Source organism: Pipra filicauda, unplaced genomic scaffold, assembly GCF_003945595.2.
Source record: "Pipra filicauda isolate LSUMZ 115617 unplaced genomic scaffold, ASM394559v2 scaffold493_size893225_pilon, whole genome shotgun sequence".
Taxonomy (NCBI): Eukaryota; Metazoa; Chordata; class Aves; order Passeriformes; family Pipridae; genus Pipra; species Pipra filicauda.
The window spans coordinates 636813-660906 of record NW_024104635.1 but is presented as its reverse complement, the minus strand read 5'-3'; the positions used below and the strand labels follow the sequence as shown (position 1 = coordinate 660906).

At 45.9% G+C, this 24094-nt stretch overlaps 1 protein-coding gene across 1 annotated transcript in view; it reads left to right on the top strand.

Moving 5' to 3' along the window:
* The window catches only part of FBLN1 (fibulin 1), a 62703-nt gene extending 58577 nt beyond the window's left edge, over positions 1-4126 (top strand). The window contains exon 17 of the mRNA XM_027742868.2: positions 2933-4126. Within this exon, the coding sequence (XP_027598669.1) occupies positions 2933-3072 (140 nt within the window). The 3' untranslated portion in view covers positions 3073-4126. The remainder of the gene's footprint in view (positions 1-2932) is intronic.
* Positions 4127-24094: the final 19968 nt, after the last annotated feature.

Below are 24094 nucleotides of genomic sequence, written 5' to 3'. Positions count from 1 at the left end.
CCTCACAGGACAGAGGGCACTGCTGCATTGACCCAGGACTGGTTCCCAATCTGCAGCTATCCCCATGTCGAATCTGAGTGGCTCCATCCAGCTCATTTGGATTTAGACTGGTAAAAGATATCAAAAAGCAGCAGCTTAATTTCTGCATTTCCTGACTTTTCAGTGCATCTAAAAATTGTAACCTTCCTGTTACTGTAAGGTATGTTTTTATACTTAACATTCAGCTTTTTTATACTTAATATTCAGCTATAAATTGTGATGGATGCCAGACCACCAGTCTGGATCCACTAGTCTGCCAAAAGGGAGAGTGGAACAGCATGTTGATGCAAATGCTGCAGTGTCTCCTAAATCTGTGGTGCTTGAAAACATCCAGAATTATTACATGTGGCTCCTTCAAATGTGTCTTGGGCTAAATGCTTTTGGGTACTGATCGATTTCATTGAGCCATGTGTGTGAATTCCAGGGACCAGGCCTGGATCTCAAGCTTTTTCTCTGGATTTCTGTTTGTCACTGCTGGCCTTGTTTGGGTCTGGCAGAGCTGCCCCTCCCTTGTACCTCCCGTGAAAGGCACAAGACAGCAGAGAACCACACACAGGCAGCACCAAATGGCAGCAACACCTTGTGGAAGGTGGCCTTATACAGCATTTCTGGGGCAAGTCCTGGGAGCACCGCGAGAGGATCACTGGGAATTGGATAAGCATGTAGCCTGATTTCAGGCTCTGAGTAACTCTCCTGTTGCACAGTTTCCACTCGCATTTGTCCTTGAGTTTGGTGGAGACAAATGCTCAGGTTTCCCATTTTAGCATTTGTCACAAAACAAAAATGTGAAGCTCTCGAGGACTGAATCTGCAAAGAGCTGCAAACCTCTCATGCTTTTGTCCAGTAGAACATTTCAAGGTTTTCCCCAACCCTTTTTTTCCTTCTGCCCATTTCAAATGACTGCATCCTTACACTCCTGCTGTAGCACAAACCCACCTGCTGGATCATCTTGTTCATTTAATGGGAGAGGAGTGAAATAGTCCCTGCAGGGTGGTCATTTCAGGACCATTTAGGACGTTGACACAACAAACTGGAGTTTTTGTTTGTTATTTTTTCAGTTTTGTTTAATGTTGTGGTACTGTTGTGTTTCTCTGTGCAGTTTCTGCCTCAGCAGAGCTGTCAGCATGCACAGCATTCACTTCCCAGCCATTTGAGAGGCTTGATTTTGAAAGTGCATGAAAAGGCACTGCCACATGGAGGGCAGGGCTTACCCATCCCACTTTTTTTCCTGCTGTTCACAGTATGCATCCGAGCAGGAAGGAGAAAGTTACTGATGGCTTTGGATGCAGTGATGTGTGAAGGGATGCCACAGTGGGGCATAGCACAGCAGAGAGGACATCACTGGCAATCCCACCCCCAGAGCAGAGCAGACTCTACTAGAGCAGGGCAAGAGAGTGTAGAATGCTGAAAAACCGTTGCTAAATGGAACCAGCAGCCTTTGCTCTCAGAGCTTGGTGATGACAGCAGGAGCTGTTCCCAGGGTGGGTTCCAGACTGCCAGCACTGAGTGATTCCAACGCTCTGTGTTTCCATGGCTGTCAGTCAGAGCAGGGCCTGCAATAATGGGATGGGTTGTTAGCAAAATGCTTTCAATGTGACCCTAAAGGGAGGGCAATTTTAGCCAGGCTTTTCTGTTTCAATACATCATCTGCCAAGCCCAGTCATTTTAATAAGGTACAGGAGAGTAGCCAAGAAAGCTAAAAAAAAAAATAAAAAATAAAAAATATATAAATATATATAAATGTATGTACATATAAATTGTAGGGGGAAGGATGCTTAAAAAGTGTATTCATCAAATATGGCAAGGAAAGTGAGTGTGGTGAGAAGTTTGCAATTTCCCTGCATGCTGAAGATATTAGTTAGTGTTTGAACAGGACAAAGCTGTAATGTCAGCCCTGCCTTAGCACAAGGTGCTGACAGCCTGCATAAGCAAACGTTTCTGTCTCCCATCAGATCTCAGTGTGCTCATAGGGAATGGCTGCAGGACTCTGGGATGGCACTGCTGTGCTGCCTGCCTGTGAAACACAGCCCCCAGCACACAGGGCAGGAGTAGAACCTTCTTCCTTACCCTGTGTATTTCCTTCTGAACCACAGGCTCTGTCAGCTCACTCTGAGGAGTGAGGCTCCCCCCAGGGCTCCCTGTGCCTGCTGCCCTTGGCTCCCCGTGGTTGGGACGTTTGGGTACATCCTCCTGGATGGGAGCAGCTGGGAGTGAGAACTGGTTTAGAAGCTGACCTGGAGCCTTTGGAGTCAACGGCAGAGCTTGTGTTGACTTCCTTTTGTAGGTCTGAAGCTGTAACCCTGTTCTGTTCAGCCACATCATGTCAAGGCACCGATAACACCTCGTGGCCCAGATGTGCCTCCCCAGGGTCCTGTCCCACACTCTGCCCGGAGTCCAGGAGCCTGAGTTCAGCTTCAGTCCCTGCCTGAAGGGGGCTGGAAGGGGGCTGGTCTCCAGAATGGTTTCTGCTGTCCTGAATGAAATGAGGTTTTCAACACAGTCCCAGGAGTTGTATGGCATCCCCAGGTGTGCTCGTGTGCTCCTGGGGGCCATGTGTGTGCTGGCTTATCCAGGGAAATCTCCTGTGGAAAAGCAGTGTCGCAGCCTGTTTATTGAATTTATGTCTTTGAATAAAAGGAAAAAAAAATATTGCTAATTTCAGAATATATAGGGGATTTTCTGCCATTAGCAGCATTTTAGTGCTAATTCTATATCCTCTTCAAGGTATTTCGATGTGCAAGTTGTGTTTTATCCTTATTTTGCCAGCTTTACTGCGAGAACCAATAGGTAAAACGCCATTCCATGGGCTGCACTGAACCCAAAGGGCAGCGTAGCTCATCCAGGCTTGGTTGATTCTCCTGTTAATCCCAGCAACCTATTCCTGTCCCCACAGGTGTCGTTCGCCAGGTGAGGCCCATCGTTGGCCCCTTCCATGCCATCCTGAAGCTGGAGATGAACTACGTGATGGGGGGGGTGGTGTCCCACCGCAACATCGTCAACGTGCACATCTTCGTGTCCGAGTACTGGTTCTGAGGGAGCCCTGACCCCCAGGGCCGGGCCTGCAGCAGTACCACGAGCTACTATGTCATATACTTGTTTGTAAAACCCAGTAGTGTTCTTCTGTTTGTTTTGTTTTTAAATATTTGGTTTATAGTTTAAGACAAATAGCAAGCTATTGCGTTGGTTAGATGTAGGGTGGAGCGGATTAAGGGAGCCTGATGTAGTTTGTCTGTATAAATAAGTAGTGTGTAAAAATGCTCGGCTGCCTAGGGAGATTTGAAACTTTTCTAAGTGTTTGGGCAGATCTCAACTATTGCTCCTTGGCCAGATAACCTGAATGACTGAGGCTGTGGAACAAAACAGATGTCAGAGTTCATTGGGATGAATATATGCTATCTCTGGATGGAAGCAGTTGGGTAAGGATTAATAATTTCATCTCAATATTAATTCCCTTAAAGGATTCACATTGTCAGAGAGTGCTAAATACTTGGGTTTGGGCCCCCATAGGATAACTCTGAACAGGCTCTTAGAATTGCTAATAATTCCTGAAGAGTTCAGCCTGGATATTTCAGAAGTGCCATTCAGCTGCAGGTACGAGAGGAAGTGCAAAAGGAATCAGAAATAGTAGGAGACTAACAAGCTATTGCACATATTAAAAAAAAAACCTCCCTTTTTTTTGTACTTATTATTTGATTGTAAGATTATGTTTGATTCTAATTAAACAAGCACCTCTCTTTGAAATTACTCTGTCACAAGGACAAGGCATATTGCTTAAATTCCAGTCTCACCTGTACTCAGCAATACATGGGAACTTCAGACCTCTCTCACCTGTCTGTTATAAAGCTCCATGCCTTTCTAAAATTGGTAATAAAATTAGCATGTTGAACTGTACATTTCCTATGCACCAAACCAAGGCATATGTAATAATATAATGAAAATCTCACCAATAAATGAATGTTTAATGTATTTTCTGGGCATCGAAATAACGTATCTTTTTTTATTACAGAACTGAAAAGAAATAGCACCATGTTTCAGTTTGTTATGTTTGTTAAGATATGAGGAAATAAAGAAAGTCAGATGGGAAATACTCTGAAGTATGCCATGGTTTCTGCTTCCCAGGGAAATTGTATGATAGAGCTCCTGTAAGAAAATTCATTATATACACATTCCCCACTCAAACCAGTCCTCCTCAGTCATTACTGGCATGGAACTTCCCAGAGAAGCTGTGGCTGCCCCAGCCCTGGAAGTGTCCAAGGCCAGGTTGGAGGGGGCTTGGAGCAGCCTGGGGTAGTGGAAGGTGTTCCTGCCCACGGCAGGGGGTGGAATGGGATGAGCTGGAAGGTCAGTGTGATCCTGATCCCTTTATTCTTTCAACAAGGATCTGTGGGTTTGGTCTGTTTGTGGAGGTGTTGGTGGTGCAGGAAACAGCAGCAAACAGGAGCTGTGGCAGCAAACGGGAGTGTGGGCTCTCGGGGACAGGGCTGTGAGTGACCCTCTCACAGTGTTCCAGCAGCCTGGATTCAGTGTTCCAGAAAAGGCCTGTCCAGGGATGCTGACACACGACTTCTCTGTATTCTGTGGTGGTGTTAATCCACATTGCCTAGGAAAATTGTGGCTGCTGCTTCCCTTTTGCCTTTTAGTGCATTTAACACCCAGAGCTCAAGGAGCATTTAGCTCTCAGGGGCAGGGTGGGATTGTTGGGGTGGGCTGTGCAAGGCCAGGAGCTGGACTTCAGGGGTCTCTGTGGGTCCCTTCCAGCTCAGGATATTCTATGATTCTGTGATAACTAATTACACATATTCCTTTTTGATTAATGGAAAAGGCATTATCTCTGAAAGGAACAACAACAACAAAAAATCCTTGCTTTCCCTAAGCTGGGATTTTTGCTGGCTCTTTAAAAGATGTCAGCTGAGGTCTCCCGGGGGTGCTCATTTCAAAGGTTTGCAGTCAGTCACCCTCAAAAACAGCACTTGGTTGTTCTCTCTTGGCCAAGACTGAAGCCCCTTCAGGTTGGCCAGCATGTGCCTAGCCATGGGTTAAGGAATTCCATTTCCCACAGGGAAAGAGAAAAGGACCAGAATGTGATCTATATCTCGGTATCCCGAATTTGGCTGAGGCTTCCACCCTGCCCTCTGTGCCCTCAGCTCCTGCCCATCCCACGGGGGCTCTCTGCAGATGTGGAGGACTCCCTTCCCTGCAATTCCCCTCTTGTCCGACGGGAGCAGGGCTCAGGGAATGCCAGAGCCCTTCCCACATCCCTGCTTTCCCCACGCCTGTGTTCCCACTGCCCGCGGTGAGCACGGGAGGTGTGAGGCCGCCTGGAAATGGGAATTGCTGCTCCAAGACAAGAGAGACATAAAGTACACCCTCTGAGCCTCCAAACCACGGACCTGATGAAAGACTTTTCATTCCTGCTGTGGCTAAGAATGCACTATCTGTTCTGTAAGGAGCCCTTTTTTTTGTTTTCACCTTATCCTATTTCATCGGGGTTTTTCCCCTCTCCCTTTCCTTTGTTGGATTCTCTTCTCCCCCTCCATGTTTTCACTCTCCACGGTGTTCAAGGCCAGGCTGGACGGGGCTTGGAGCAATGTGGGATAGTGGAAGGTGTCCCTGCCCATGGCAGGGGGTGGAACAAGATGAGCTTAATGGCTGAACTGGGTTAACTAAAGGTCACATAGGCAACTGTGAGCAGCCAGGGGAGGTTTGTGCCCCATCTCATGCTGAGACAGTGCTTGGTAATGGCAAAAAGTGAGGACTGAGGATATGGGCTGTTGGATGCTATTCTGGTCACTGGGTGTATGATCCACCCCTCCGAACCTCCACTGAACATCTGCCAGTGGCTCCCTAACTCCATCTCTGGCACGGGGCCACAGGAGCCAGGAGTCACAGGAGCCAGGAGCCACGGGAGCCGGGAGCCACGGGAGCCAGGAGTCACGGGAACCAGGAGCCACGGGAGCCGGGAGCCATGGGAGCCGGGAGCCACGGGAGCCGGGAGCCACGGGAGCCGGGAGCCACGGGAGCCGGGAGCCACGGGAGCTGGGAGTCACGGGAGCTGGGAGTCACGGGAGCTGGGAGTCACGGGAGCTGGGAGTCACGGGAGCTGGGAGTCACGGGAGCCGGGAGCCACGGCTCACTCCCTTCTGCCTCCTCAGTGGCAACAGGGCTGCAGGGGCTGCTTGTCCCTGTGGGCAGGAGCAGGTCCCAGCCCCAGCAGAATGTCACACAGGGCAGAGGTGCAGGGAGGGCTGTGATGGTGGTTAAGGGCCCACGAGGGCAAAGCACAGCTGCTTTATGCTAACACCTGGCTTTGGTATTGCTTGGATGGAAATGGAGTCACCGGCCCCATTTAAATGAAAACCCAATAAATGAAATGGAATAAAGCCAGCTGTGGTGTGTCACACCACAGGGCATGGGCACCTCAGCCTGGCAGTGCTCACAGAGCCACGCTGGCAGGTTGATTCCCGGGATGGTGATGAGCTCTTTGGTTTGGCCATGTGTGGTTTCCCCACGAGGGAGATCTGGTGCAGGTCACACAGTGATGGGGGAGAGCTGATAAAAGAGCTTTTGGGTTTCCCTCACCAGGCTGACCCTGGCAAAGGCAAGAACAGCTTTCTCTGAACCTGCCCCATCAGTGACCTCGGACCTGATCAGAGGGACCACCCTCAGCTCTGGATGCGAGGTAAGTTAAATTACATGTTGCTGAATTGTCCTAATACTGCCAACATTTTGGGCAGAAGTTGTAACAATGATAAAAAAGCACCAGTGTAATGGATACCATCGTAACTCTGTAACTACAGTTTAGGTTTTGAAAATTACAAATATGTGTATAACTAAGGCTAACCAGAAAGTACTAGATGGTGCTTTAACTGTGGCCAGCTGTCTAGTAGTTAGAAATTAGAAAAAAAGTGGGATTTTTCTCTTCCAAAGTGGAAAAATTGTGTACATTTGTACCTATTGAGCTGGTGAGCATTTGTCCAGCTCTACCAGGAAGCATCAGATTATCTGTGGTATCAAGAGAGGACAAAGTAGTAGTTTGTAAAACAACTATACAGAGCATGAGGAAAAACAGAGTCTGTAGCCTTCAGCTTATGATGCACTTCATGTTTTATGGATTAGGGACTTCTTTTACAGCTGCTAAATCTCATAGTTTATTTGTTTAGTCAGACTCCATCAGTTAACAGATCATGTAAACTTTGCTTTCTTTAGTAACAGTGAGTTTCGTTTTGCCTTGAGTTACGTGTGAGACTGATTTCAGTGTTGCTTCTTCAGCTCGTGCGAACAGCTCCGTTCTTTCCAACGCATGTACCTGTGGCTGCTGAGCTCTCCGAATGTTTCTGACTTTAATTCATTTTTACCCTGAGCAAGAGTCGCACCTGACCCCCTATTCCACCTCCCCCTCCTTAATTTTCTCAGATGGGGAACAGCTGGGAACACGGAAAGAGTGTTTGGGATGCCAGTGTCTGTCAAAGAGCAGTGGGATGTTCTGCCCCCATAAGCCACTGGGTTTGTGCAGCTGCTGGCCCCCTGTCAGACAGAGACCAGAGAAGGTGGCCATGTGGGTGAAATGGGAGAAAGAGGCAGCAAAGCATCCAAGTGGGCATTAATGCAGTCTGAGAACACAGGGGCTTCCCCGAGCCCCTTTCCAGGAAAAGGTTACACTGAAATCACTGGTGGCTCAGGCCTGACTTTGGTTTTGGTGTCTGGCCAAGCACAGTTACCTGGTGGGTGTGGGTGGCTAAAAGATTGCTCTCATTAAAGGGGATTGACGAAATGAGATGTTTTCCCTCCTCCCCCAACCCCACAAGATTTCCCAGATCTGCAGAAGTGCTTACTGAGACAGGGCTAGAGGGGAGCTAAACCAGAGCTAGAGATGGGCTTACCTGGGCAGGGGCCTGGGACTCTGAACAGGCACAAGGGTCAGCTGAGGTGGGATCTGGGGACCGAGCCCTGCTCTGTTCTGCAGCTGGTAAGTGTTACATGGCACTGAACTCACACTCAAATAAGGAGCACGTGGGTAAGTGCAGTGCTGGCTCTGCCTCAGAAATAACTGCACAGCATCCACCTCTGAAGTTACACTGCATCCTGGCTTCTCTTCCAGTTGTGGTTCATGGCCTGAATTTACTTTCCTGGAGTCCATGGAGCACTGCCATTAGTTTTGACCTGATAATTTCACTAATGACTTGGCATCTTTTGCTGTCTCTCTCCCCATCCTCTGTTTTCTTTTCAACCCTTCTACAATGATAGATGAATTAGATCCCTCATAACACATCAAACTTATTTTTTATTTACCAAAAATGAAACTCTTGATGTGGAGGAACCCAACAAATATTTGACAGGCTCTGTGAATCTGAAACTATTTTCCACATGGCCAGATTCCTGAAAATCTAGAGATGCCGACTGACATTGTCATAGGAGTCAAGACAGATTAGCTATCTGTGGTATTTAGGTATGTCAATGCTTTTTATTATCTAGTCCTTAATCTCCTCAAAATTTGGCTGTATAACAAAAAAGAAAGTATGTGCTAAGGTATTTACAGAAGTAATTTCTTTAAATGCCACCCTTCCCTGACTAGAATAAAATATATTGGACTCACTAGAAAGTGATGTTGTGCTTTCCCTCTGCCCATCCTTAAATTTAAACCACAGATTATGTATGTGAAACTTGCAGCAAAGGGGACTGAGGAATAGAAATGCTGATATTCTATAAGATTCCAAGGCAATATGATTCAAATAAATATAAAGGACCTACAGAGCAGAGCCAACAGTCACTTGTTTAAACAGTGGAAGAAGGTCACTGATGAAGGACTTGCAGCCTCTCCACTTGGGTCTGTGGTCAGTAAATCCCATCTGGAAGGTGCTCCTGCCCCTTCCCCTGTCACACAGACCATCAGCACCCTGGCTCCTTGGCTCTGTGCTCCAGGGACAGCACTGCCCTGGGCTGAGTTTTCCTGAGCATTTCCCAGGTATCTGCTCAAGCTCCGTGGCCTGAGACGGAGCTGGACCTCGGTCTGCCCCACAGCCCTGGTGTTTGCTGCTGCCCTTGGGCTCCTGAGCTGCCCCAGCACAGTAGGATGTGGGTGTGTGAAGAGGCTGGAGATGTGAGGCAGCTTTAGGAGTCTTGGTCCAGCCAAATTTCTCTAATGAGAAATTTATCTTGCACATAAAACGTAGCTGACAGCAGAGTTTTCCCTAAACCAAGATAGGGAAGAATCCTAAAGTCAAAGCAATTCAAGGAACAAAGCTCCCCTTTCTCCTCCAAGGAGTTTAACCCACAGGCCAGTAGATTCAGCTGACAGAAGGATTGGAAAATCTGATACATGCAGACAGATGCAGACATGTATAAGATACATAAAGTAGTTACCTGTAGGCATAAGGATAAGAATACAAACATACTGAGATTTATCCTTGGAAAGGTGGGAATACCAGTATAAACACTGCAGTGCTGGTTTCTGTGCATGATGCAACAATCCATTTCTGAGCCTGGATAATGTATGGTGCAAACTTACCCATCCGTTCTGCTGGTGAGCACAGGAGCATCTGCCCCTCCCATGGCACGGTGCTGGACAGGCTCAGGTGTCTGAAACCAACTGAGATCTTGCCAAGGCTCCATTACAGCCCCCCTGGACTCTGGCTGCCCCTCCAGAAACGTGTGTCTCTTCCACAGCTCCTCCATCCCCTCTGCCAGCCCGGTGTGGGTGTCTCAGCAGCCCAAATCGCCCGCTGTGGCATTGCACATCTGTGTTCAGGTACCTGAATTGCTCCCCTCAGGAGCTCTGCTGGAGCCTGTACTCAGGGAGAACTATGGCCAAGTAATAGTGGATTTTTGCCATTGGAAAGACCAACAAACACACTGTGGAAGGAAGAAAAAAATTATAAGAGATTACATAGGGATTGCTGGACTAAAGTGCTCCCAGCTGTGCGCTGGAGCAGGGAGTTGTGTTACTGCTGGCAGGAAAGGCAGTAAATGCCCACTTTGTTAGCTGGGGGAAACCCAATTTGTAAAGTTCAAATCTGCATTCAGACCAGAGTTATTTTGATCAAAGGGGTGAGCACAGCCTGCTGAGAGACAAAAACAATAGCCAGGCTGGGCTGGCAGGGAGGGAGCTGGAGCTTTCAGCCGGCGGCCTCTCAGCTCTGGGAGCACTGAGCCTGGGCACGGCTGTCCAGGAGGGAATCAGGGCTCAGAGCAGCTGAGCTGGGAGCACTGAGCCTCTGGCAGATAAGACACTGGGGTAGATTAGACTGCAGTGTGTTGAGGGAACATCTGTTTTGGGGAACAGCAGGAGGAACAGAAAGAATAAGACAATATAATGTGCAGAAGATAAGTTTTTTGACAGTGCTGTTGATTATTTGAAGTTTTGGATTTCGAATGAAGTTCTCCTTGTCCAACTGCAAGGAGCTGTGTCCTTGCAGGAGGTGCAAGGGGTTTGCATGTCATGGCTAACGCAGAGGAGAAGGGCCACACTTGATTTAAGGTGGTGAACTGCACTGAAGACAGCATTTATGATGTTGTGAAAGGAGCATCTGCATTGCTCAGGGTTATTCAAGAACTGTCTTTATTGAATCACTCATCAGGTCAGCAACATGAATTTAACATCCTACTCACCTCTTCATCTCTCTGCATGTTGTATTTCTGTCCCCAAAAAAATAAAAAATAACTGGTCCTGACAACACCAGTCGTTTGAAGAAATAAAAATGCTGACAGGACATAATGGCTCAGCAGCACAGAGCAGTTTGGCACTTTGGGCTGCAGAGGCTACAGAGAGCTCCAAGTGCTGCATTCCCAATGAGGAGAACACACTGATTTATTTCCTAATTTCACCTGCCTCTCACTGATAGATGGCTGCTTATTTGGATCCCTGAAAAACAGTTCTGCACAATAACATAGGTGCATTGAATGCTCCAAAGGTCAGGCAGCTTGAGCATGGGAAAATATTTGTGAATGAGGCCCAAAAAAACTACTGAAAGAGGTGATTTCTGGCTCAAAGATTAGTCTTCATTTAGAGACTGAGAATTTATTGCTGCCTGAACCAGCATTATCAGCTTTCTGTCAGCAACAATCATCAGGATTTCCTTTCCCAATCAACATGAGCTGTGACCTCATCGCTGCAAAGGTGAAACCCTGACAGGGATTAAAGGCTAATAGAGAGAAATGAGGTAGCAGGGCTGAACAAAGAGGAGATTGTTACACAGCAATGGCCAACTCAGGCAGAATGTTACAGCTGAAACACGAACCACCAAAGGGGGAAAAGAGTATTTCTAAGAAGGGCCTGAGTAATGCCGGGGCTCCCTGTCTTTCAGTGCAGAAGGAAGGCAGACTGCCATCCTTGCCAGCAGGGATTTTTGAAGTGGGATTAGCATAGCCTTGTGGTTTGTCAAGTGTTTAATTGCAATTCTGCAGGGACGCAGCCTGGAAGACACTGGAAACCAATTTAACGATCGTGCCTATCATTATATACACCAAATTGCTCCTGTGCACATACAATATTTAGTAGTCTGAAACAGAGATGCTGAGTCTGGGGGCAAGGCTTAGAACATGAAAAGTGATGAAAGGCAAATACATGTCTGATATTCATCAAAGCAATTTAATCCATGGTGGAAGAGTGAAAAGAGGTAAAAAGGGTTTTTTGTTGATCTGCGAGTTATTAGTTTTTTCACTCGTCCCCCCAGTTTCTGGAACCAACAAGTGAGGATATTTTTTCTGGGGAGATTCTCTTCTCTTAAAGGTCACTCTTGGCTGCCACAGTGTCTTTTCATCTTAAAACCCACCGCAGACTTGGTTCAAGTCCCAGTGGAATGCAGATGTGTCAGAACTTCTGGTGGGCTCTGGAGCAGTGCCTTCAGTCTCCAGCACACCCCTGCTTTTTCCAGCAGAGGTGAACTAGTGCTGTAGTCCAGATCCAGGTGTTTTGGAAGTTCATGGCATGCAGGTTGCTTTCTGCATGTTTCAAATATCTTCAGACCCCCAGTACAGGGTAGCACCTGCTCCTGCTGTGCCAGACTCTCAAAAAGGGACAGGATAATTTGGCCTCCCACTGGAGCACAGAAATCACCCAACTGTGCTGGGGGTACTCAGCACTTTACTGCATGAAGGCTCCTGTCTGCAACTGGAGGATTAGAAAACAAATCCATCTCAAACCTACAAGAATAATATTGAATTCCACGTGGACCAGATGCTGTCATATTTGACACGGTCTACTTTGAGCATGTCCCAATCTGGCACAAGGATTCCAAGTAAATCTTAAGCAGAAAGCACCAAAGAAAACATTTTGATGGTGATGATAAATATGGATATAAATCAGGGTCTTTGCTGATACTGGGCAGCCTTCAGAAACTATTTAGAACAAAAGTATCTCCAGCCTAACACATTATAGATCTTTCAGGAGGAATCAATGCATCTTCAAAAGCTCCAAGGTCCTTTATTCTTTATATTTTAGGGATTGATGTCAGCCACAAATACAAGGTTAAGTCCCTCTCTAGTACAGGAATAACCAGCTCCCAAAAGGTGGAGCTGCAGGAACAGCCTCCAGTGCTTTTGAAGTGTTTGTGAGCTTCTCCAAAACTCAGCCCACAGGGAAGCATTAGGATGCAATGTCTGTATCTGCAGAGGGAAGCCTGACTGAAATTTGGTTCCTAACTCATGCTAAAAACCTGTAGCAGCTTTTGGAGGCTGGGCTGAACTGGGTGGGGTTTGGCACAGCTAAAAGTTTCACTCCAGGGCAGTAAGATTGCATGGAAATCTTAGAGATCTTAGCACTTAGCAATGCTGTGGCTTGAGCTCTGTTTTTTTAGTGCTATCAGGCTAAGAAATATGAAGCCTAGTTGGGGAGAGGTATAAAGAGTCCTGTAGCAAACCCCAAAGCCTCCCAGCATTGAAAGGCAAGTGGCAGATTTTAGATTTGTTAGACAACAGATTTCAGAGAGGAAGACAAATACATCAGGCTGAACTGAAGGGGAAATTTGAGTAGGCACAATGTAATTACCTTATCTGGATCCAGGCCAGGAAACCAGCCTGGGATCTTTATTCTCAGTGAAAACTGCGTGGATTTATGCTTGGTAACCTAATTACCATGAATAATTTATTAATTTATGATATCTTTGGGGTTTTATTTCATTTTTAGTGACCAACCGCCTGCAAACAAAGTTAACTTCTCTTTTTTTTTTTCTTCATATCTTCAGCTGTGATCAAACAGGATCCATTTCAGTTGCTCCCTCTCTTGCAAAGTTCTTGTTTTGTTTAATTTTTTTTATTCATGCTATTTCTGCTTCATGCATGACTGGCTCTCCAGGCACAAGAAAATGAAAAAGACTTCAAGGTCTCAGCCTATTTAAATACCGGGCTTGAATGTGTTTACCAACACCTGAGAGTTTTGCAGACTTTTACAACGTGGGGATATTTTAAAGAGAAAACAAACAAACATCATCAAAGATGTTGTGTCTTGTTAACACGTGTTTATCAGGAAGGAACACTGGAGGTTTCCCACTGGCATGGGGCATAAGGCACCTGTATCTGCCTTGGATCACAGGGTGTGCTGGCACTCCTGTCACAGCTCTCCTACTGAATTAAGACATGCTCCTTCAAGGTCTTCTCCTGGAGTGTTTGAACACCTTTTTATTTGTATTGTAATCCCCTCTAAAGCATGCCAGCTTAGGGGAAGTAGCTGTGCTCTCCACAACAGGACCTATCGAGGGCAGAGATCAGCATTGCCCGGCTACAACAACCAGAGCCCTCCTCATTTCCTCCCCCTGGCTGCAAACACTCTCATCTGGAGAGAGCTGGAACTAAGGTTTTTTTCACTGCATATGTTGAAGACAGGCTTGGTGTTTGTGTTGGCCCAGGGCCTGACATGGCATTTGTGAGGATGAACCACAAGCAGGAGTACTCCAGCTGAGCTGGGGAAATGTGCACTACAGCCAGGAACAACCTTCTCCCCCCAGCCCTCTGCTCCCACACTGATAAGGCAAGAGGAGAACACCCTCCAGGCTTCTCCTTTGTCACTTCAGCCACAGCCTCCTCTCCCACCTCTCCCCTCCACAGGGCTGGCCACGGGCAGGGCTGCACGGGCAGCTTTTGGGGCGGCTTTGCAGGGGGGTGAGGGGAGGAACATGGGAGTGATCATGCAGGAATGGTGCTTTGGCTTTCTTTTCCAGTCATCTGCAAGGCAACACAGCTGAGCTTTCGTGGAGGAGAAGATAATGTGCCCCTTGTAACTGAGTGTGTTCCCAACCAGAACACAGAGGAGAGGCTGCTCCACTCACACAGAGTTCATCTCCTCTTACATCCGTCTGAATTTGTGGCAAAATGTCTGGGTTTGCCCATAGAATGAGCACAGCACAAATTACACCAGGAGCTTTTCCCATATGAAGGAACAGCAATATTCTGGGTCTCAGTTTCCAGAATTTTCACTGATGTCCCTCAGCAAAGGTAGAACCATAAGACGGTGAATCATGTCTGATTTAGCCATCCTTGTTTGAGGGGAATCATGTCTGATGTAGCCATCCTTGTTTGAGGGGAATCATGTCTGATTTAGCCATCTGTGTTTGAGAGGAATCATGTCTGATTTAGCCATCCTTGTTTGAGGGGAATCATGTCTGATTTACCCATCTGTGTTTGAGAGGAATCATGTCTGATTTAGCCATCCTTGTTTGAGGGGAATCATGTCTGATTTAGCCATCCTTGTTTGAGGGGAATCATGTCTGATTTAGCCATCCTTGTTTGAGGGGAATCATGTCTGATTTAGCCATCTGTGTTTGAGGGGAATCATGTCTGATTTAGCCATCCTTGTTTGAGGGGAATCATGTCTGATTTAGCCATCCTTGTTTGAGGGGAATCATGTCTGATTTAGCCATCCTTGTCTGAGGTCAATGGCAGCTTCTGGATGCCCAAGTAACTTTCATTTTCAAAGCCATTAACATTCCATCTGTGCTCAGCAGAAGGTTGTTCATCTCCTGGAGGTAACTCCTATAAAATACCCTCCCTTTCTGCGTGACAGGAAAAAATACTATGGCTCGAGCTCATTAGACTCATTTGACTAATTTATTCTGTTATTTCTGTCGCTAAACCAGCAAATTCAGTCAGTACTTTTTTCATAATATTCCTTAAGGCTGTATTGCTGGCCCTTAGTTTTTGCAGTTCTTCACTTACATAATGGTTATAAAAGCAGTTGTGTGTTGTCATTCCTACCCAGATTAGGATGCACTCTATTTACTCTTGTTTTATCCAAATGCTGCAAATCTCTTAATAAATTTTTCTTTCCTTTTTCACATTTAAATGCTTGTAAACATCTTTTATCCTCACTTCAAAACCGGGACAATTTCAGAGAAATTTGCCTAGAAAAAAAAAAACCCACACTGTTTTTGTAAAAAAAATAAATCTGAAAAACACTTTATTTCATCTAAATTTAAAAAATATATAAAGATGACATAATCCAAAATACTTTCATCAGTATTGAGTCAGATTTATTAACTGTAACAAGCTGGATACAGTCTGATGGGGTTTTTCTGTGGTTGAAATGGATAAAACCTCTCGATGTTTAAGGTTAGGAAGAGCTGAGACACTCACCTCAGCATGTCCTCCAAGTGAATTATTAAGAATGCAAAGGTAGACAGATCAGGAAACTGCAGTTAATATGTTTCCCTGATAGATTCCTCAGTCATTTATACCTCCTCTTTTTGTTTAATCATTAAATCAGTCAATCTTTTCTTCTTCACATGTATCTAACTTATATTGCTGTGTAGGGGTCTCAGACATTTTTCCTCTCAGAAACCCTGCAGGGATTAACAAGATGTTTTTATAAATCAAAGAGAAAAAAATCAAGAAAAGAGGCTTCTTTTCTTTCTATAAGCAGGTTGGCTTCACTCCCTTTGGAATTTTTTTCCTCTTTAGTCTTGTTAAGAAAAAATAATCTCCCTGCCTGACTTACTGTGAGGTCCTCTGTGAATTTCTTAAATGCAAAAGACAGGCAGGATGGTGCTTTTAGGAAAGATTTTGGGACAGAGTGTCTGTAGAGGTTGAAATATAACTTCAAAAGGAAGGTATTTTTAAGAATCAGGGCTTGAGGAAGAAAAGTTGGAAGCTGCTGTCAGCTCAGAGCTTTGTTTGCCAGTGGTCAATGAGTGATGAGAAGAGATTACACAGCAAGTAAATAATGTTGAGTAACAAGCTTTGAAACTCTTCTGTAGCTTTAAGCTTGCATTTACCTCTTGCATTTCTTCTGTACCAGTCTGAATAAATCTTCTTAATTATTAAAATCAGCATCTGGAATAAAAATTGATTTGTCCTGTAGCCCACAGGTTGGTACGAGGTTGTTGCTGTTTCTGGCAGAGGGAGTGTGTGGCTGTGGCTGTGCTGTCCCTGCCCAGGGGATGGACTCCTCCACACACCCCTTCTCGGGCTCGTTTTCCCCTGGGTGTAACTCTCCAGAGCTCTCCACTGACTGGCATCCTTCTGGCCTGTGCTCAGAGAGGTGTGGCAGCCCCATGGTGCCCTGTGCCAGGAGGGGATGGGAGGGACGTGGATGGCATTTTCTGGTTCAGGAGCTGCTTGCTTGGGTCTAGTTTGGGTTTGCTATAGCTCTGGGCTGTGTCACAGCACAAACGGCAAAGTTTATCTTCCTTTCCAGCTCTGACTTCCCTCCCCAGGATCACCTGCCCTGTCAGGCTTTGTGGGAAGGTGGCAATGCCAGTTATCCCACCCTGCCCTCTCCCATCCCTGCCCCGCGTTCCCGCAGCCCCCACCTCCTGCTCTGGTGTAGAGGAGTACATGTGAGAGGACAGACTGCTGAGAGTGAAGGTATCCTCCCAAACAAGGAGAGGAATTCCTTAGAAAGGGCCTTTGCAGCATATCAGTATGGGAGCAGAGCCACCCAACTCATTTAAGACTGGGATCATTGTTAAACAGTGAACACAGGCTGAATGTATGTCGTGTTTAAAACTCAGCTGTCATTAATGGGATGGGAGAGGGGAGGAAGAAAAGACAAAAGTGGCCCATTCACGACAAAACCAGTCATTATTTCTTCCTTTACAAACAATGGGGGGAAAAGGGAAAAGTGCTCTCGTGAGAACCTGTATGAATTTCCTCAAGAGGGTGTACTTTAGATGGAGAATAAGCTAAATTCTGTGAGATATTGGGGTTACCAAGGTAACAATGCAGTGTTCTGAATGCAAAAGCAAATAGATGTATGAGCCCAAAGTAAATCATTAATGTCTGTCAGTATTTTTGAGATGGGTTGGAGTGACTTATATATTGTAGTCCCTCTTTATTTAATATTTCAAAAGTGTTCTTTGATTTAAAAGCAAACACTTACCAGGCCTCTTTTCAGACAATTATGCCCCCTTTTCTACACAGCACTTTGAGAAGAGACTGGTTATTGATGCCATCTAACAGAACAAACACACAGACTTGATGGAGTCAAACAGGACAGAAGGGCCTTGGTACATCAAGAAACTTAAACAAGGGCATTATTTCAAGGTTGATAATCATCCCAGGACTGCTCAGTTTCTTGCAAACTTGCACTCAGCACCCTCTGAAGTCAGGCTCTCCTGGTCATTCTGCTTTATACTTTTCATTCCAGCAAAGAGTTTTTGGTAACAGTATTTTTCAACTTAGTCTTCTTATAATAGATGAAAAAGTGGCTACAGAGAGGTTTGGGCTGGACATATCTGTTATCCAAGCAATTCTCTTCTTGTTCATACCCGTTTTCCTTATTTTATACAATTAGTTCAGTCCAGGAGACCTGTTCATAACTGTATGACAAAAGACTGCTAAAGTAAGTTAAACAGCCAAACAAAGAGATTTCTTACAGGATCACAACCTGGCCTTGACAGGTACTAAACCTCTAGTTGTTAATGGTTGCTAGTAACTGTGAATGATCACTTTTTTCCCCAACAATCAACAACTATTCCAAAATCTCTTCCCATTTTAATTGCTATCCCAGGGACATACTGTATGTTTGGGCTACATATTTAGTAGCACAAAACATGGTCATTTAAAAATGTCACTGAGCTGGAAGAGAGCTACAGAGGTGCTTTGCCCATTGAAGTTTGGGACAAACGAGAGAGGATAATATCCCAGAAGAAAAAAAACATACTGCACGCTGAACATTATGGAAGGGAATTAAATTCTGATTTGTAGTTAGAAAATCTTTGTAACTACTTTCATTAGTCCGGTAAGGAAACTCAGTTCTCTGAAATAAGAGATGTTAGATTTGTGGAAATTTATTCAATGCTGGAGTTTTTGCAGCTCACAATGCATGATTATATGATTATGATTATAATCATATGATTGTAATGATTATAAAAACCAAGTTCATAAGAATTTAAGGGATGTTTCTTCCCAGGATTGTTTTTGGAGGCTCCTATTTGCTGTATGCTATCTGTGTCTCTTCTGTCTGGACACGTAAGGGACAGTGAGTTTGTAAGCAGCTTCCTTTGCTGGGCTGAAGGACGTGGGTGCCAAGAACCCCCCTGGCTTCTGCAGCCGTGCTGATGGTCCGACCAAACACCCCTTTTCTTGCAAATCCCGCCTCTTTTAGACAATCCTGCCACTTCCAGGCACAGAGGGCAGCCTGCTGCTGGGGGCAAGGGGTTTCCCTGCAAAGCCATCCCACCGGGACACTTGTCTCAGGGCATCCCAGTGACAGTGCAGGTGTGCCCGAGAGATGGGCACAGCGGCTGCAGGGCTGAGGCTCAGCACGGGAGGAGCGGGAGCTCTGCCCACCTTCCCCGGGAAGCTCCCAGCCCCAGGAGGGTGCCACAGCACACCGCTGCTGACAGTTCCCTGAGCAGATTCCTTCCATGGCTAATTAGCCTTCACGGAGCATGAATGGACTAGTTTTCTATCGGGAGGCTGAATTTTAGCTGACAAATTAGACAGATTCCCCGAGGCCAGAGTTATGCGGCTTTGCCAGTCTCACTAAAAATGTGATTTATAACAGATTCCTCGGCAGAGGCACTCCTTGCTTCAGGAATGAAGGTGCACGCCGGGCTCAGACTGTGTCCAACATGATGGTCCTACAAAGCTTTGCCTTCTGCTGGAAAAAACTGACTCTGTTACCTGCTTTTGATTTATCAAGTGACTCCACATTTTTCCCGCTGAATGCGACAGTGCCGAGTCCTGGGTAACAAAAATGATGGGCGAGGAGAAAGGGGAAGAGAGATGTCAGATCCCAGTCCCAGCTCCTGCCAACCGAGGCTCCACCCCTGACCCAGCACTGGGTTTTCTCCTGGTTTCCCCAGTCCGGTGAAACCAGTATTTGTGTTCTGTCAATACCAGCACTTGCTCAGACCAAAAGCAGGCTCGCCCTTCCCCGGCAGTGTCCTGAACCTGCCTGTGTGTGCAGGGCGCTAAGAGTTAATATTTTAATTGTTAATGTATAGCAGTAACTGCATGCTGTGCTCCTGAGGCACACCCAGGCTGGTGAGTTCTGGGGGAGGCTGAGGGACCCACGGAGCCCAGATCTGGCAGGTGGGTGACGTGTGGCACACAGAGGGACACAGGGCTGGTTGTGCTGGGAGGAGTTTGGGGCTTTGGGAGGGCATTGCCCAGGTGAACAGATGGACACCCCCCTCCTTCAAAATCTGCTTCTATATCCGGGGGAGCTGGGATATTTACAGCTCCAAAGCACTCTTATTCTCAGTCATTAAAGAGTGTGGGATTTTTAAATTTAGAAGCCTGTCATATAAATACAAATAATGACTTCTGCAGAGGCTGGATCTCATAATCAGCAAATGCAGGAAGAAAGTATATAATTTCATTTATATTTGTGGCTGATTAAGATATTGAAGATGTTGGTTTAAAAAAATTAATAATCTAGTCTACTGACATGACCTTGTGGGGAAAAGTCATATAAAACACAAATGGATAAAAGTTTCCTTCAAATACGTAATTAGATGATTTTTTTGGCCAGACTTTACATACTGGTTTAAAAGAAACATAATTTTCTTTTTTTTCAGGTCCACAGGTATGACAGGAAGGTTTCATCAGATATTTCTTCAGTGCGTTAAGGTTATGAAATTAAAAGGCAATAAAATATCCCCATATCCATGAATCTTCTGAAACCTTCTAGAGATACTATTTTAATGGCAATATTTCTTCCTTTTTTTTTAAAGTTTAGGTTGCATGTGTCTTTCAAAGGAATATTAAGCTGGTATAGGACAATCCTAAGAAAATGAGTTATGACATTTTTAACTAGAACTTCACGAGCTTTGTAGGATTATATTAAAATGAATGCTCACAATTTCCAACACCCTTTTCTCACGAGCATTTAAACTTTTCTTACAGCTGCAAAAATCAACAGAGACTTAAAGAAAGGGATTCTAAAAAATTGAAATTTAACCCTTTATTTCTCATATCTGTATCTGTCAGCCTAACAACTGGGTATATTTTGTCCTTAGAGACAATGTGGCGACTTCTAGTTACCAATAGCATCTTCCCAAATATTATTTCTTAAGGTGACATAAGACTGGCTTTTAGAGATGCTGCAAAAGCAAACGTTGTAGGTATTTGTTTCTTGACATGAAGATACCAATCTCAGGCCCGTTGCACTCATCCTACAAAGCTTATCTGCTGAACAAGTATTGTAGGTGCAGAAAACCTTCTAAAGTCTTGGGTTGTTGTGATTCAGAATCCTTGTGACTATCCTGAGTCGGAAGGGACCCATCTCCCGTGTATTCAGTGCACGATAAAGACGAGTAGATTAACTCACTATTTTATGTTTCACAAACGGGATTAATAAATGCAATGAACTCCACACCTGCAGTGGATAAATGACCGCTGCAGCCGGATGGTGTCAGGCTGGGTTCTGCTGCCCGCTGTTTCGCCTCCACTAGATGTCAGGCTGCCGACAGTGCTGGAGGAGTTCAATCCCTACGGCACAGTGAGGAGCACGGGCAGGATCACAGCTACAGTTCTCCACTTCCAATCACCAGCAGTAACTCAAAATAGGAGATACCCTGAGTCACTATATTGGTTTTTCTTGTCCTTCACTCTTTTGAGCTCTAGTCTTCTCCCTTCAGCAAATTTCTCAGCATTGACAAGGTCCAGCACAGCTGATAAATGGGAGCAGGGCTGAGTAACACGGGATTCCCTGGGGGCATTTCCCTTTGCTCCTCCATTCCAAAGGGGCCAGGCTTGACACATCTATTAGGGAAGAATACATAACTCGTGAGTTCCTCGGAAATATTCAAGCACATGCCTTCTTACTCCCTGACAGCAACGAGGTGGTGAGGAGCTTTTTGGCTGTTTCTGCTTCCTCGTGGGGATATTTATTTTTATTTTCTGGGAAGAACATATAATTTCAGAAAGTAATCCCATCTCTCAAATGGTATCTTTATAAGACCTCTCAAGGAAGCAGGCTGGACAGCAGGTGGATTAAATTTCCCAAGCAACAGAAGCAGGATAATATTCTCAGGCCTGTATGAAGGATTTGGGGGGATTTTGCTCACAGTGGCTGTTGCAGCCCGAAAAAGTAAGTGTCCCATGTGCAGCCCTGCAAATGTGATGCAGTTGCAGCAGGTTTTATGTGCATGGGGGGAGTGACTCCACAATGTGTGGAAAAGCAGTGAGTCTGCTCCAACTCCCTGTCCTGTGGCCCAGAGTGGCTCCAGGGATGCACAAAAGCCTGGTGAGCTCAGCAGAGAGCACAGGGGTGATTTATGCACACTGGCTTAATAGCAAGCTTTTGGATGCTCGGTTGTCTGGGCTGCTGAAGTCCAGAAAAAACTGTTGCTGCTATCAAAACACAGGAAAAGCCAAGATTTTCACGTGAGAGATGAGATCTGATTGTATTTGTATGGGAAATCCATATTATACGGTACAACTCTCAAATTTAGCACTGCTCATGGGAGTTTAGGACTTAAAATAACACTGGATAGTGAAAAGGGTCACAAGAGGAGACTAGTAAAGGCACACTGTCACCTTCACAGTCCTCCTTGAGGCTCCTCCTTTCCCACAAAACCTTAAACAAGATGCTTGGAACTTATTTCAGATATCCTGTCTAGGCAGCATGATCCCTTTCCGTAAGCCCACTGCTTACTGCCACCTCCATCTCTTTTCCTTTAGTCCCATGATTGGTGTCCAGAGCAGCCTGCCTTGTGGAGAGAGATGTCCTTCCTGGCTTTGTGTATGGCCTGGACCATCCCTGTCCTTTTCTGCAGAAATTAAATTCTGGTAGCCAAATTTTTTTCCCTGTAGCAGTGTTAAACCGTATATTAGTGTCAATCACAGAATCATGGAATGGTTTGGATTCCATGCCCCTGCCTTGGGCAGGGACACCTTCCACTGGCCCAGGCTGCATCCATAACAAAGGGGTGACACATACACACCCCAGCATCAAATGCAACTGCTCTTCTATGGCCCTCAGACACACGTGTAACATCTCATCTGAAGCCAAATAATCTCTGGAGTTGGCTTTGGACTGCAATAGCTATTCTTGGGTTTAAGACAGTCTGCAGTATCCATTTCATATGGATTCTTCATTGCTATTGAAAGCATCCAAAAAACTTAAAAGCTGGTTTGTGTTCTACCTCTGGTGGTTGAAAAGATGGTGCTACCTCCTCTCAGATCTGCTCTTCCTCATCTTAAAGCAGGTGTTCAGAATTCCTGAAAAAGGGCTGTGTTTTGCCCAGTGTAAGCCTGAAGCTGAGGGCTGGCATGAGGGTAGGGGCTCACTGCTCAACAACAAAGGCTAATCAAAAGCATTTCTCCAAGTGCATCAACCAATTTCACTGGATCATATTAAATACTATAACAAAAATAAAAGCATTTGGTCTACAGCTTCAAAGCTCTGTGGCCCAAGTCATACTTAATTTAACACAGACCCCAAATAAGAGTCGGAAAACTAATATTTATGCCGGAAATAGAACATGCAGTGGGATTTGCTCTTTACTGTAAAGTAACTTTTTCCAGAGCCCAAATTTTATCTTTTGCTGGAAGTTGCCCTTAGTAAATGCCAATATATACGTTGTGATGATGAGTGGCCATGTCTTAGCATTTGAGATGGGAAGGATTCACAGCCTCTGACCTGCTTCGCTTCCTGCAGAGCCAGCATTTGCTCTGTCTTCCAGAGTCTCCGCTGGGATGGATCTTTCTCTGTGTCCAGATTCAAACACCACTGCCTCAAGAGCCTGGTCTACCTTTTAATTTGATGGAGAATTGTTAAAAATAAATTCTGCATAATTTTATTTTCAGATGGAATAATTTGCTCTAGGTGGAATTTTTTTTCCCTTCTTGCAGTCCTCTAAGTCTCTGCTAAGAAAAATAAATGTTATTTAGACTGTAAGCTCTTTGGGGGGAAAGCTGGATGTTTAAGTGATCTGCCTGTGTTCACAGAACCGGACAGATCAGATGAGCTCGAGGTACAACACCTACGAGTAATAGTGTTTGGCCACCATTAAGTCTTTTTATCCCTGGGAGGCTTGATTTTTTTTTTTCCCCCCTACATGTATATAAATTAACCTTTCATACTCATGTTTAGAACAAGCTGAACTGTATTTTTGGAAAACAAATATTACACATTGAAAATGTAACTTTTTTGTTGTTGCTGCTGGCTAATATTTTAACACTGAAAAAAAAATTAATGTCATAGAATCACAAGAATGGATTGGGTGCGAAGAGAGCTTAAAGATCACAGAATTACAGAACAGGCCGAGTTGGAAGAGAGCCCACAGCAGCATCGAGTCCAGTTCCTCGTTTAGCCCCACCCATGGGCGGGGACACCTTTAGACACGAAGCGAGATGTTATTATTCGCGTAATTTATGTATTTTTAGATGTGCCTCAGTGTTCGCTCAGAGGCCATTTTGCCGCCGGAACCGCGCGCGTCACCTCCCGCCCGGCGGGGCGGCACCGCCGCCATCGGCCCTCACGGCGGGGGCGGGGCCTCGGCAGGGGCGGGGCGGGGCCGGGCCGGGCCGGGGGCGGAGCGGGGCCGTGTCGGGGCCGGAGCGGGGCCGGGCCGGGCCGGGGGCGGAGCGGGGCCGTGTCGGGGCCGGAGCGGGGCCGGGCCGGGGGCGGAGCGGGGCCGTGTCGGGGGCGGAGCGGGGCCGGGCCGTGTCGGGG